This window comes from Pinus tabuliformis, chromosome 9, assembly GCF_031772625.1.
Source record: "Pinus tabuliformis cultivar Carrire ecotype Pingquan chromosome 9, CPIR1, whole genome shotgun sequence".
Classification (NCBI taxonomy): Eukaryota; Viridiplantae; Streptophyta; class Pinopsida; order Pinales; family Pinaceae; genus Pinus; species Pinus tabuliformis.
In genome coordinates, this window is record NC_142307.1 from 1,122,668,598 (window position 1) to 1,122,685,075 (window position 16,478).

A 16,478-nucleotide genomic window follows, 5' to 3' on the forward strand; every position below is an offset into this window, starting at 1 on the left:
AAGTCTGAATTCAGCAAGTCACAAGTAATTATCATGTCTAGAAATTCAATCTTGCAATTGAATTTCAACAGTTCCATATGGTTTTGAAGGTTGGTTTGTTCAGGTAGTGGAGCGAAAGATGAGGTAAACAAACCAAGACAAGGACTGCGATAGGAACCTCATTTTCGAGATTAAAATAAGGGGTACATCGGTTCAGATACATCCCTTGAGTGCCATGAAAATAAGTCCCACTTCGAAAGTTCAGATCTCGATCCTCGTTGAGTTGGAAGAGGAAGGCAAAGTAACCCTATGCGCAAAATTGGAATGAGAATTTTCCTTGGAGATGGGGCTTCCAGTTCTTCTGTGCTCATATTGACATAGCCTTTGGAGAAGGCCACAATCCAGTAAATTGCCTGATTAGACCCTTGCTTGTTAGTGTCAGAGCCATTTGATAGGATTTCAAAGGTAGAGGAATGATGGGAAGCTCATCGATCTTCTTGATAAAATGGGTTGAAGTTTGTTGGAATTGTAACTGGGGTCGGTCTTCATAATTGTCATTGTACTTGTGTCAATATGTATTTTATGTAAAAATGAAAAGAAGAAAAAATATTATGTTTTCTAGCATGTTCTTCATGCTTTGTTTTGGTCAAAAAGAAAATGTAAAAGGGCATGTTGTTCGTGACCCTTGTAAAAGAAGTGTATTTGAATTTTTGACTGTCATTTGTCCTCCAATTTGCCAAGACGTCCTTCCAAGGAACAAGTCATCTCTGCTCTTAGAGGCACCTTTTCGGATGAGGCAACCACTATGTATTGGCAACATTACTCCACCATTTGGCAAGCAATTTGGTGCTCATTTGTGGAAGAAGAGTTCGAATGTCTGAGGCAATATTTCTTCTGTAGAATGCGAGTTCTCTGAGGCTACATCTCTGTAATAATGCCAGTCTTTTGTGGCACTGCACTTCTGTGGTATGTGAGCTATTTGAGGGACCTGACTTCTGTGGTATGCGAGCTATTTGAGGGACCAGTCTCTTCTGGTATGCGAGCTATCAGAGGCACATAAATCCTGTGAACCGAGGTTGCACTATAGGCCAAATTTCAGTCCTATTGGAGATAGACTGATGGCATCTTATGAACAGACTTATGGCCTATCTTGTGACAGACTTCATGTTGAGATTTGGTGGAGAGCTGACTTGGCACTTGGGTTACTGGTCAGTTTATCTATGACTTGGATTTTTCCTGTTGACTAAAGATTCTATAAGGAAAGGATTGCTGGGTTTTTCCCTTATTGGGGCTTTTCCCTGGCCTCTGGCCTAATTTCTCATGTCTCTTGTCATTTTTGTGCATTGTACTTGTATAATTGCTTGATGACCCAATGAATGAAGTAAATGATAAATAGAAAACATATATAAACAGTCACAAGTAATTATAAAAATTAGAAATTCATGCTTGCAATTGAATTTCCAACAGAGTTTATTTTGAAGTCTTGTCTAGAGTTGCTACAAAGGCTTGAAATGCGATCAGATTCAGATCTGGATCTGAGGGAGGGCCTTCTCCTCTGGGGAGAGGTGGCTGCCATTGCCTGAAGTGGCGTTGAATGCTAGGGTTTCTAAGGCAAAGAGATCACAACTTTTTTATTAATTACTACGTGAACAATTGTTGCATTCCAGTGAATTATTACAGAGGTTTACATGCAATATTATGGCAGCATTCCGACATTAATTTTATAATATGCTAAAATGCTGTTTTTTCTCAGGGTTTAGTTTGATATTTGCGGATATGTTTGGTATTGAGATGCATATTTTCAGAGCTTGATATAATCAACAATTGCCATTTAATGTGTTCATTGGTGTCCAGTGTATCAGTATTGGTAGTAATTGCTTAGAAATTCATAGTTTTTTTCCCATTTGGTGTGTTATGTCCACTCTGTTTCTTTGTATGATATATTCAAGGTTAAGTCCTCTTTATTCATCTTCTTTTTTAAGGGTGTTTCTTGTGTATATCTTGTATTAGATTTGTTTTTCCTTACTAATATCAAACTGGGGAATCTCGTTTGAGAGGTGCATTGTTTTTCTTGAGTTCAATCAAGAGCAAGATATTCTACTATTGTTTGTACTTCGTAATTTTTTTAGTTTTGATAGAGAGAAATATTTTTATGGCATTTATACAGTCTGACTGTGCTTTGCTTTATCAGTCCACAGGTGCTGGATGAGGTAGAAATCAGAGAATTACTTATAGACCATGTTGGTCATCGTTGTTGTTGGGGAAGTCGGCCTGCTCGTAGATGGAAAATACATACAGTGGAAGATTGCAATGCATATGTTGGTACCTTGGAAACCTTCATTGAAGAGAGAGATGTCATAGGAGAAGTAGAACCTTATGCTGGTGGACAAATAGATGGGAAAGATTCTGGTCCAGAACCTGGACCTTGGGAACTGGATATGAAATCAGAATTTCCACTTCTGTTTGTATCACGAAAAGAGGCCAGGGTGAAGGTTCCACATTCCGATGCTGTAGAAAAGTGTTCGGGTGGGCATTCAAAGCTACAGAAATATACCGCACATTTTACATATTTGGAGAGTACCTGAAAATGGGTTTTGAATTTTAATCAAGTTCTTTCCCATAATTTATTAGAAAATGACATAATTAATTTATTCTTCATGAATGTGGAAAATGGCAGGCTGTGCTGGCCGTGGTGAGCTGCCTTGTCCTAGTTGCAACAACAACAAGGAACCTGGATACTATACCACTCAAACAACGATGATGTGCTCTGTTTGTCATGGAAGGGGCCTGATTGCACACACGGATGGATCGGATACAATGTAAGAATGTGTTTTGCAACTCTTGCAGGCATTTCTTTCTGTTTGTGTGGTTATCAAAAATATTTTGACTGTATGGTCACCAAAAATTTCTTCAATCCCTATTATACTTACCCTGATTATATATTTTGATCTGTTTAAACTTTACTGTATTCATATGTTTGCTTTTTTCCAAGTTTCAGTTATTTTGCTTGCATTGTTTGCAGTTGTGGGGACTGTAAAGGAGAGGGAAGGATGCCTTGTTCCGTTTGCCAATCTCGTGGTCTTATCAAGTGTGAGAAGTGCCGGGGAGATGGTTCTCTTCTTACCCGAAATATTGCTGTTGTCAGATGGTACACATTTTTGCAACATTTTGTCTTTGGATTGTGCTTTAGAGAAAATGAACACTTGTAGTTTTCTTTTACTCAAAATTGTTCCTGCTTTTTTTCACACATGATGGAAAAATCGGGAAAGGTAGGGAAATATATGCAGTTAAAATTCTTGAAGCTGTAGAGAGCAATTCATGCCTAAATGTTAAATCACGGGCAGCGTTACCTCACAAACTAGCATTTTCTAGTTGAAGTCCAAAAGAGCATTGGTAGCCTACGGGAATCTTGAGAGGTTATCAGATGTCACCACAATAACCTTCTCCCATTCATTAAGTTGGTCTTCTCCATCTGAAAGGGGGCTTTCCTAACGTAGGATTGCTAAAGCTTAGGCAATAATAGCTCAAGGTGAAACGACGAGGGGTTTTAGCAAAACAAAAGTGCTGATATAGGAAAATAAAAATATGATATGGGTAAGTCAAGCTTATTGCTTATCCATTGGGCATGGATTCAAAGTATCGAACTATGAGTGATGCTCTTACATCTGATTAAGATATTGCTTATCCATTGGGCTTGGATTTAAAGGATCGAACTATGAGTGATGCTCTTATATCTGATTAAGACATGATAGAACTGAAATGAATTAATCTACAATCTTCCTTAATTTGCTAACATAAAACTGAAATGAATTAATCTACAATCTTCCTTAATTTGCTAATATAAAATGGGAAATATACCTGGAGAATCCATTTAAGGAGAACCTTTAAAGATGGAGGATGTGCTTATCAAATTAAAAAGTAAATTCCATCCAACTCAAATTAAGAGATTTGACCCTAACATTGACATTTCCATCAGATAGATAACCAACAAAGGTATTGAAAGGGAAATCAACCTCTAACAAGACACTTCAAAGAAGTAAGTTGCAACAACTCAAATTTAAAAAGATAGGTTCAATCACATCCTTATATTATCCCTTTCAATCATATCCTGTTGCAAATATATACATTGATAACATTTAATAAGTGAAGCTCAATATATACTATATACAACTCTTAGGATAGAAACCTTTGTACTTTCATTTTTTTTTCATTTTTTCTATGTGGTTCACAGGCCCAGAGATTGGTGACTACTATATCCACTGAATATTTGTACCCTGCAGATCCACCGAAAAGATCACTTCCTTTCAGCTCAACCATAGAGTGTCACCCCAGGGTGTCAAGAGAATTGAACCAGTGACCTCTCTATAGCAAAAGTGAGAAAGTGAGAATTGAACCAATGACCTCTCTATAGCAAAAGTGTTCTAACAATAGAGACTCGACTAATTAAGCTAACCCTCGAACCTACCTTCTGGATGTAATTGCATTACCTTCTGGATGTCATTGCATTAGGTTCTAGATCTTCAAATTAGCTGGAGGCGAAATTCTCCAAATCTAAACATACATCAAATGGGAAGAACTACTCTTTATATAAAGTCTTTCTTAACCTTAGCCGCTGGATTCGGTTAATTTGAACTTTCAGGTTCGAAATTTGTCGGAATTTGAAGTATTTCGAATTACTACATCGAAATTCATGGAGATTCATTTCTTGAAAGGTTAAAAATTAAACCCTCCATTTCATTGTTTTTTCTATGGCGTTGTATTTCATCTCGTCACATTGCATTCCTCCTTTCTCCGAGCGCTCTCAAACGGGACGATGAGCGTTTCACACGCGGACACGATTGATTACCCATCTATAGGAGTGATTACCTTCTCTCATTCTGTAGCCGCCGTGTTGTAGTATATAGCCTTTGCCATCCATGGGTATCGTTCAATTGGGAACGAGGGGCAAACAAAAGCCTTGAGGGTTGCCTGCTTTATCCGCAGTCACCGCAATGTTATTTTTAATTTTTGTTATTTCATTTCACCTAGATTATCGTTTTTCTCTATTAATATTTCAATTTACATAGAAAGTGTAGGTATGATCTGAACCCTTAAAAGTAATTTTATTTATCAACGTATTAAGTTCTAACAATAAATTTTTTTAGGTTTTTTTCTATTAATATTTCAATTTACATAGAAACGTAGGTATGATCTGAACCCTTAAAGTAATTTTATTTATCAACGTATTAAGTTATTACACAATAAATATTTTTAGGTTTTTTTCTATTAATATTTTAATTTACATAGAAATTGTAGGTATGATCTGAACCCGTAAAGTAATTTTATTTATCAACGTATTAAGTTTTAACAATAAATTTTTTAGTAATCTAGAGGAATGCCTGACATGTAACTACCAGTAAATCTCTAGGGTTATAATTTGTCTTTATCTTTTTTCCTGTAGCCCAGGGCACAAATAACATTTAGAGTTTTTATTTTTCTTATCATAAAAATACATAATATATTTCGTGTATCTTTACTTGAAAAATATATACATGAAACTAATCATATTTTAATCATATTTTCATATTATTGATTAGGTTGTGATCCAAGTAGAATTTCAATGAAACTTTTAGCCAAAGCCTCAATGCATTCTCCACCAGGGGGAGGTGTTTCAGAATAGATATTGGGCATAGTCTTGAACGTAGAGCCAAATCTTGAACATGCAGCAAATGACACCGTTCATCAACATGTCACCGTTCAACATGTCACCGGTCACAACAAGTAGATTTGAACTCGAGTTTCAACCGTTTCACATATTTCAGATTAGCTCTACCAATTGAGCTACCTCTCCAGACAATTAAATATTTCTTTTAAAAATAGAAATATAATTATTTTTAATTAAAAAATTATTATAATATTTTTAACTATTTTTAATAGATATAATTTTAATATTTTTAACTAATATATATATAATTTTCAATAATCTATATATATGCAATTTGGACTTCTTACCTTTTATCTTGTGATAATTTATTTTGATTGAGTATATTAAATTTTATAGTCTATATTTTTAAGTTTATAGTTTTTCAAACCCAATGCAGAATTTTATTCTCAAATTTGTTCATCGTTAAATTTTTATTTAACTTCAAGGTTATTGAATCGCGACTTGAACCAGGTGACTTAGTGTCAACTATTACACATAAAAAATAATTGTTTTACTAGATCCTTGGGACCTTAGTTTTCCAAGAAATAACAATAAAATATTCCATTCAAACTTTCTCAACAACTTCCTTACTAATAGTAGCAACAAGTTGGTTGAGATCCACTTTCTTCTCTAATAAGAACTAATAAAATATACATTTTTATCTCTAAGGTAAACAATGTAATAGTACTCTCATGTAACCAACTCAATGAGACAAGACCACACTCGTAAAATAATGTTGATTATGCCCAGTGATTTTTCCAAAGCGACTTTGGTTATGCCAAGTGTCTTTTCCAAAGTGACTGACCATGTAAACAAGCTCTAATGTGTACTCTCAAACTCTCTCAAACTCCTCCAAGGTGGGTTGCTTTTCTAACAACCTTCATACATGAGCAATAACCAATTCTCAATAGTACTCTTCCAAGGTAGTTTTTTGTTTTTGTTTTTGTTTTTTTGTTTTTTTTAAATGGGAGGGGTTAGTTTCTTTTAGAAGCATTATGGGCTTTTTTTTTCTTTTTTATACATATATTACAAATTGCGTGTCAGAACCGACACATCGAGACACATGAATGCCATCATCAGTACAAATATGCTGTGGCAGCAGCTCTGCAGGATTCGAAACAGGCCGGGGGGTGTGCAAACCAACCGCCCCGACCTTCACATCGTGCACTCGCGTACGCAATAAATGAGCAATAACCAATTCTCAATAGTACGCTTGGTCAATTGTGCGTTAAAATGACAAATTTGAAAGACATTGTTTACTGAGGCCATAAATTTCGGAATTTGATGATTTGTTTTCAAAAAATCTGATCATAGTAGTGTTTGAATATTTTTTTTTTAATTGTAGAAATAGATTCAAAACCATTAAAATCTTGCTAAGCATCCAAAATTCTGAAGCTTGACAGCTATAACCCAGATTTCCCAAAATTTCTACCAGATTTTAGCAAAAATCATGTTAGAATTTATACTATTTTCCAGACGAATTTGTGACCTCATTAGATTATAATTTAAAATTACAATAACTGCCCTGATATTTATGGGATTCTTTATTATAACTACGTTTTGGAGATGCTATTGCCACATTTGCATCCTATGGTGTTGATCTTGTAGCAATCACAACACAACACTCTGTCAAAAGATATTTGCTGATAAGCTAGCACATATCATCCTGTCAAATGATATTTGCTGATAAGCTAGCACAGATCACGAAAGGTATCCTCTCATACCTGCCATTCAAACGTAGTTACGAGACCAATAATATGCAAGTACAAGGAGCGCGTGCGGGTGTTCCAAGCCAAAATGCACCCTGAAAGAGCATTAATTACTAGAGATATCCAGAGAAGGCTTGGCCCACAATAAAGATCAATAAAAATCCCACACGTGCATGCATCTTAAAAATAGGAAAACCTTCTCACACGTGTTAAGTAAAAACTCCATGATGTGATATCCAAGGTGTAGTAGTTTCGTCAAATGGCTAAGTACAAGGAAGAAGAGTTTGACAAGTGTACTTGGGATAAGGAGTTAGAGAGAGAAAAATACTATATTGAAGTGTTTAATCTTACTTATAATCATCAACAAAAAACGTACATAGATGCCAATATTTCTTGGAGAGTCAAAATTCTTATTGCTCAGTTAAGGACTAATTCTCATCAACTCCATTGTAAAATAGGGCGCTGGAAAAGACTTAAAGAAGTGTGGGAGGAAAGAGTATGTATTTTTTGTTCTTCCGGAAAAGTGGAAACAGAAAAACACCTCATTTTAGAATGCGAGGCCTTCAAAGACCACAGGGAAAGTTATGCAGATATTCTAGCAGCTAGCTCTTGGGATAATCTATTTAGTGAAGAGTTTGTCGAGAAGCTGAGAGTGTTTATTGTGAGGCTTCACAAAAAAAAGCGAATACATCAACCAGATGAAAAAACAATCTGTCACATAGACTATCTTGAACCTCGTGAACGTTAAAATAATTTTCTTTTTTTCTTTTTTTTATCAACCAATAACCCTCAATCCATGTGCCTAGAATACATACATGCCAACTACATGAAAGAGGAGATGGCCACATAATCAATCAATAAAATACAAATAAATATGAGTATGTCTCCAAATGTGTGAAAATAAGAGGGGATGGCCACATGATCAAGCAATAAAATACAAATAAATACGAGTATGTCTCCAAATGTGTGAAAATAAGGGGAGTGCTCCATTTAATTCAAATCTCCATGTCATAATAAAGTCATCCAAGTATTGATAACCCCAAACAGGCTAGGGTGCTCACAACATAGGCTCAACTTAGGCTCAACTATGCCAAATAAATTACACTATAAAACATCAACACGTGAGAAGCCATATTTGATCATAAAACTTAGGAATCTCTTAGTGGATGGTTCCTATCCCAAAATGCACCCAGGGCTAATCAAATATTTGAGCAAATGCTAAGCAAAACCGTCCAATACCCTTCATATGCTAGATGTGACCCTCCAACCACTGAAAACATGCCATATCACCCTGATGAACATCTCCATCAATAATTACTAGGGTGTTCTATCAAGAGCCATAATACCCACGTTATCATTATGATCATCCAACCCCTTTGGGCTCTAAAATCATATATGCAAGGATAAGTATCATCTAAACAGATGAAGAACAATATACCGAGTACAAAATACCATGATGCCAATATAACTCACATAGCAAGCATCACAATCAACTATTCACTATCATGCTGATTCATCCACCAAAATATGCCACCTTAAAGAGAGAACCAATAACAATCCATCACAATGGGAGAAATAAGTCTCTAAAAAAGGGTAAGAAGCAACCAAAATATAGCATCATCTCCAAGTGAAGCCAAACCTCATGAAGCTATCATCCCGCAAATCTCTGAAATGTTCAAATCACACGTGTAATCCTCATGCACTGTGAAGTGTAAGAGGCAGTTTCTACCTATTTCCTGATTTCCAATTTATTTGTCAGGTATCATTGCTGACTTTCATTTCCCCTGTTTTTACATTTTTTTCATAGCTATTGAAGCTTTGATATACCATTTAATACTGGTCTGGGGATCAAATTGGATTTGTGCTTGTGTAGGAGGACTCTTATGACCAGGAAAGTCAGTGCCTGTAGCAGTGCAGCATCTGTTCCAGATGAGGTCTTTCACAGAGCTAAAGGAGTACAATTGTGCAACGTTCAGGCTTACCAGTGCAAGCCCACAAACTTCTCGGATTCATTTGTCCTCAACAAATTCTCGTCTGATATTATTGCTGATAGGGCTCCTGTTCCTCCAACTGCAAGAGTTATATGTGAAAGACACCAAATCACTGTTGTACCTGTTATACGAGTAATCATGACCCATCGTAATAGGTCATTTACTTTCTATATAATAGGCCTGAGTAGAGAGGTGTATGTTAAGGACTATCCATTCCAGTATTGCTGGGGGCTTTGTTCCTGTCTCGATTGGCTGAGTCATTGAACCAAGTGAGTCCTCTGATATAAGTGCGAAAGTTCCAGACGATGAGGCTGTTACCTTCTTTCACTGGCTCAGTGTTATGTGCGTAATTTAGTTATTTTAATGGTTTTGATTGTTTGACGAGTATATGTAGTACATTAACCGCTGGTGTTAGCTGCCTGGATTGTTGGGAGAGGTCATTATATTCAATTTATTTATTTTTTTAAATAAAAGGATTTCCCTTTATAGCTGTTAAGGCATGTTCCATTGCACAAAATATGATTTTCTTTCAATGTCACTGTTCGTATGATTTTCTTTCAATGTCACTGTTCATATGATTTTCAACCTGATTCCACTAATGCATTGCTTATATTTTTGGTCAAGTTTGCGAGGCGAGAATAATGGAATCCCATAATTAGATATCTCTACAAAATTAAATATGCAATACTGATTTCTATAACCAAATTTATAATTAGATACAAAATTAGATATGCTATGGAAAACCTGTAATCAGACGTACACATGTAAAATTGAACATGGTTTTCAACCATGAGTGGTACCTATTATTTGGTGCTTTTCTGGTAGATGCAATATTTTCAAGAAGCTGCGCGCTTATCCTATTGTCATCCTACACATAATAGGCCTTCCAAACTATTAAATGCCTTGAACCAGGGCCGACTATAATTCTATCAAAATTTCATTAACGTCCTTTGGAAGTTTCTCATTCCCTCTGCCCAAGTCTCTTCTTGGATGTGCATAGCCTACATGCAACCAGGGATTCTAACTTGATTATACAACCGTATTGGTTCTAAGATAAGTTCCGTATGGAGAAGAACACAATTCAGAAATAGGTCTGTAAAGAAGGATATGGAAATAATGGTTTGGTCTCCAGAGGGTTTCTCTAGCTCTGAAACCCCGATCAGCGTAGAGGGATACATAGTTTGTGCCCTACCATGGACATGATTGATGAGTCCACAGAAATGTAAGGAGGAATGTGTTGATGAATGGAGAGCAATGTAAACAGGGGAAACCATCAGATTGTATTGACTCTCCAACCGTAGAAGCAAAACAAGAAGCACGGTTTTCAAATTTCACCCACATGGGAGTTGGAAGGATGTTTACAATTAGCTTTTGCTCGATGTCTTCCACTAAACATCTACTATGAAGATGTTTAGTGGCCACACTGGGATATTATGCACGTGCGGTAAGTACTGTTAAGGGAGTGTAGAAGTAGCATATTTACCTAGGGGAATGCTTATACTGGATTGTACAAGTTTGGAAGTTTGGATTTTCTTTAGCTTTGATCATAGAAATAGTGCCACTATTGGCGGAGAGATTTCTGGAAGCAGTGTCCTTGGGATGCCCCTCAATATGATTATCTCACTCAAGATCACATCTGGCTACCTCGACCAGTTTGCCAATAACCAATCATATAAAGGAGTAGGAAGATTTGGAACCATCTTGCATTGAAGGGTATCAAAACAAACCAAATACATGCTCTCATGAGTCATCGATATCATGCACCAGGGCTGCTAACAAGTTCTGTTTCTTTTGTTGGAACCGTGCAAAGTATTTGGCTAAGTTACGTTCCATGATGTTGGATGGACTTCTGACTATAGGCAAACAGATTTCTGAAGAAGTGACCCCGGGGAGGCCCTTACTATGATTATCTGACTCAAGATCACGTGTATCTGCCTATACTAGTTTGTCAATAACCATTCGCGCTATGGAGTAGGAAGATTTGGAACCATCTTGCATTGAAAACTATCGAGACAAACTGAATATTTACACTCATGGGTCATCAATACGATGTGAAAGCTATGTTTCCATTTCCTGATAATTGTATCTAACACCGCAACTGCTAACACACGATAGCTTCTTAGCACTTAGAGTGTTGAATTTTTTTCCCTTAATCCAATGGCCAGAGCCATACGTGGGAGATATTGGTCATTGGTGCTATGGAAGCGTTCCTCCCTTATTGGAAAAGCTTGGGGAAATTACTTCATAATACTAAAGTTTTTCTAAATTCATTTAGACAGCAAATTGTATACTTGTATGTAATAAATATAAATATTAAGATAAAATCTAAATATTAAGAAATAATAAATCTTATAATTATTAATAAATAATAATGGATAACTAGTGAAGAGATTTGGTTTAATAAAAATATACTATATGTTTTTATTAAAAAATATGAAAAAGACAAATATGTAACTATGTTATATTCTAAATATTTTGGATATTTAATTGGTGACATAAATTAGTTTTTCTATTTGATATTAGTGTCATTTTTTTGATCTCAAATATTAAACATATTTCACTTTTCAGAAATTACCACCATTGATTTTTGGCCACCTCACATAAAGTTTTATATATATATATATACTACTGTCCAAGTGTCAAGGAGAAATTTAGTATTACAGAGAAGGAAAAAATAAACATATATAGGATCGTTAAGCCATCCTGTCTATCCATTGCATAACTGTTATATGTTTCTATAGCATTTTGGTTTTTTTGGTCAAAATACTACAATACAATTTTTGTGAGATTGTGAATTCTTAATTGTTAAAAACTTGTTTTTGAATGCACACTGAAAAATCTTTGGGCCACTTGGATTATGCAAGAAAAACAACTTAAATTTGTGATTCGAACAAAATACCTATTCAAGTAAAATTGACAATAAAATACGTATTAAAACAAATTTGACTAACACCTGCAAATTTAGTTTGCTATACATCAATGAAACTATGCAAATTAAATTAGAAATCTTACAAAAATTGATCGTCATGCAAATAAATTAAACAAGTTTGCTGTACCATCGAATTTGGAAAAATATTTTTTGGTTGGATTGAGCTTTTTTTATTTAAAATGTGTTTTTGAATGCATAAATGGATTTATTGTGCGAAAAACTCTTGAAACACTCGTACTGTGAAAAATTTACAGCTTAACTATTAAACTATGGTATGTTCTATGCTTAGAGCAGTTTACTTATTTTTCTTCTTATTACCCACAGATTAGCAATCACATATACATAAAGTAAAGTGCAGATAGAACATTAAATGATCAACAGAAAACAAGCCAAGACAAGAGACACAAGATGTGGCAGCTAGCCAGGGACAAACCCCAATGCGGGGAAACCCTTTGATCAAATCTTCTTTTATCTTCAATAGTTCAACAGAGAGAAATAGTACAAAATCAGAATTCTGTAATTTTATATCAGCAGCATCAAAGCCTAGATCAGCAAAGTCAAACTTGGTCAAACGAGTGGAAATTGACCTCTAATATGATTGGTTAAATTCTGGTCAGCTAACCCTCGAGCAGCTTGAAGAAACAACCCTTGAACAAACCTGAAAATGCAGTGAAACTGTAGTTGGCTGAAGTTAACTTGTTGCCCCAAACTAGGGCAGTCAACACCAGTCAAACCAGGGGTTAGATCACCTCGATTTTCGTGCCAAAATCTACGGCCTGCCTAGGAGAGGCATCCACACCAAATCCATACTCCTAGATGGTCAATGCTTGGTCAACGCTGGTCAAAGAGATGACTTGCAGCCGTAGCGTCCTTCTTTCTTCGTTTGCCTTGCCCTAGAACGTCTTCTTTTCCAGCCACAAGTGTGTGAGAGAGAGAGGCTCCTTTGATGCGTAGGAGAGAGAGAGAGAAGATGAGTGAATGAATGAGTTCCAAATGACTCAACCTCTCTTCTATTTATATGAAACGCTGGGCATGTGTGCCACACACTTAGCTGCTGGTCAACCTTGACAATTTGTTAAGTAATTATAAATAAATTCATATCCCCATAAATACTTGTCGGAATCGGATGATCTTTAGATCAATCCTACACCTTTCGTTGAGAGGAATTTAGGAAAAATATCAGCAACCATAAATAAGGTGACCCTCATGGAGTTTGGCCCTAGTTGCCTAGTCAACATTGATATATCCAAGTAGTCTCACATCTCCGACAGTGTATCTCAATCCATGAGTGATCGTGCCATGAAGATATCTCAACAGATTCTTGGCACCAATCCAATGTGAGTGGTGAGGCTCAACCATATGTTGACTCAATGTGTTGACTGCAAAGCATATATTCGGACGAAAGTTCATCAAGAACATCAATGCTCCGACGAGTTGACGATACTCGGTAGCATTTCGTAAAACAGGTTTGGCAGCACTACCGCTTAACTTTTTGAAGTTAAGCTCCATCGGGGTAGTTACAGGCTTGCAGTCCACCATGCCGAATCTCTCCAATATCTTCACCACATATTTTCCATGAGATAGGAAAATCTCCCTTGGTTTCTGCCAGACTTCCAGTCCTAGGAAGTAGTGCATAAGTCCTAGGTCTTTCATCTCAAACTCAGAAGCCAGCTCCCTCTTACATTTGTGAATGAGAAGGTCTACACCTATTAGAAAGAGGTCGTCAACATATAACACCAGTATGAGAGGCTTGTCATCTATAACCTTAAAGTAAAGGTTAGGGTTGGCTTCACTCCTAGTGAATCCCAGCTTCAACAAGTAGCTATCGATCCTCTCATACCACGCTCGAGGTGTTTGCTTTAGCCCATAGAGGGCCTTCTTCAACCTGCACACATGAGATTCTCGATCATAAATCTCAAATCCTTCGAGTTGCTCTACATAGACCTCTTCCTTGATCGAACCATGTAAGAACGCAGTCTTGACATCCATTTAATGTAGGTTCCATCCTTGCGAAGCAGCAAGGGCTATGATCGAGCGGATGGTGGTATATCGGGCAACATGTGAAAATATCTCGTCATAGTCTATACCTTCCTTCTGGGAGAAGCCACGAGTGACAAAACGAGCCTTATACTTTTCCGCACTTCCATCAACTACATGCTTTATCTTGTAAAGTAACAATTGCTTTGTCCTGGGGTCTGGGGACCACATCCCAAACATCATTTTTCATGATGGACTCATATTCCTCGGTCATAGCATCCTTTCATACTTGATACTTGACAGCATCTGTGAATGACGAAGGCTCATTTTGGATGATCGTGCTCATGATGGTCAGGAATCCCTGATACCTGTTCGGCTTCTTACTTTCACGGAAGGTTCCTCTGGGTGCAATGTGTCCTTTAGCATCATCAAGTGTCCCCCTAAGCCATGAAGGCCTCTTCCTAGAAGAGGAAGGCTCTTGCGGAGGAGGATCAATAGGATCCATAGGTTCTTCCACATCGGGCATTGTCTCATCTTCCTTTTCCTTCGGTTCCCCGGTGTCAACTTCTTTAGATCCCCTTAAAGTAGGAAGATTGTCTACTTTGCTTGATGAGGGCATCGGTTTTGTACATATACGACGGTATTTGCAGCTTCGGTCCATAGAAACTTTGGAAGTCTTTGATCATGGAGCATAGCATGGACAACTTCCACAATTGTACGATTCTTTCTTTCCGCCACACCATTCTGCTCAAGAGTGTATGGTGTAGTAGTCTCCCTCTTAATGCCAGCCTCTTTGGAAAAGTCATGAAACTCATTGGATTCATATTCAGTCCCATTATTAGTCCTTAAGGTCTTGATCTTCTTTTCGGTTTGATTTTCGATCAAGGCTTTGAAGTGCCGAAACCAGGAGAACACTTCATCCTTCTTTTTCAAGAAATATATCCAAGTCTTGCGAGAATAATCATCTGTAAAAGTGAGGTAATATAAATATCCTCCCAAGGAGTTCACAGGGATCATACCGGATATGTCTGAGTGAACCAATTGCAATATATCGGAGGTCTTGCTTTGGCTTGAGGGGAATGGTCCCCTTTTGAGCTTTCCTTTGGCACATCCTGGACATACACCTTCTTGCTCTAATATGAACTTGGACATCTTGGTCACCATTTTTCTCACATCGGGTAGAGCTTTATAATGAAGGTGAGCAAACCTCCGATGCCATAGTTCGGACTGAAGAGAAGTGTCACAAGACATGACACCCAACAGACTTCCTCCGACCTGATATAATGGATCAACTCGAAACCCAAGAGTAAAAGCATCTTTAAAGTTCTTTTTCCATACACGTACCTTGCCATCGCTAAAGGCCACCTTGTAGCCTTTGTCTTCCATTGCCGAAATGGACACCAGGTTCTTTTTGAGATCAGGTACATATAATACATCTTGTAAATGGATTGTATTTCCCTGATTCAATTGAAGAGTGACATTTCCTATGCCTTTCAAAGAATATTTTGAATTATCTCCAAGAACAATTTCCAAGTTGGTTTCCTTTTCTACTAGATTAGAGAGAGCTTCTTTGTAGCCAGTGAAGTGCCTTGAGGCACCACTCTCAATAAGCCAATTTCCCAGCGAGTTCGGGGGAGCAGTAGTAGAGAGAGCCGCTGGTAGATAATATTCATCTTGCTTATTGTTAGCAACGTTAGATTCATACCTGGAGTTTCTTGCCTTCTTGAAGGGTTGTCCTCTTCCTTGATTTCCGACATTTCTTTTGCCTCTGCCATTTGACCTGCCATTCCTTTGGTTGCCTCGAGAGTGATTTTGATCATCATCCCAGTGTGAGTCCCTTTTATCAGGGCACTCTCTCGCATAGTGGCCCATTTTATTGCAATTGTAACATCATCATTTTCTTCCACCCTTCGGTCCAGCCTTTCCTTTGAATTTAGCCCCGGAATTGTTTTTTCTTTTAGCATGAGAAGAAAAAGCAGAGGGATGGCCTTTAAGTGCGGGCATTCTTGTTCTTCCATCCTTATTTCTTCTTGAATGCATCTAGCCATCAATTCCTCAAATACAGGAATTACGTTATTGTTGAGAAGAGTAGTCCTGAATATATACCATTTAGATGGAAGTTCTCCAAGAGTTGTGAGTGTCATTTCCCTGTCAGGAATTACTTCCCCAATAGATAGGAGATCGTTCTTAATCTCGGTGATCCTTAAGAA

The 16,478-nt window shown here is 37.1% G+C and overlaps 1 protein-coding gene across 1 annotated transcript in view; it reads left to right on the forward strand.

Annotated features, from left to right (window-relative positions):
• The window catches only part of LOC149152592 (uncharacterized), a 34,654-nt gene extending 24,796 nt beyond the window's left edge, over positions 1–9,858 (forward strand). The window contains exons 3-6 of the mRNA XM_089443535.1: positions 2,118–2,505; positions 2,657–2,798; positions 3,002–3,127; positions 9,245–9,858. Coding sequence (XP_089299661.1) covers positions 2,118–2,505; positions 2,657–2,798; positions 3,002–3,127; positions 9,245–9,626 — 1,038 coding nt within the window. The 3' untranslated portion in view covers positions 9,627–9,858. The remainder of the gene's footprint in view (positions 1–2,117; positions 2,506–2,656; positions 2,799–3,001; positions 3,128–9,244) is intronic.
• The last annotated feature ends 6,620 nt before the right edge of the window (positions 9,859–16,478 follow it).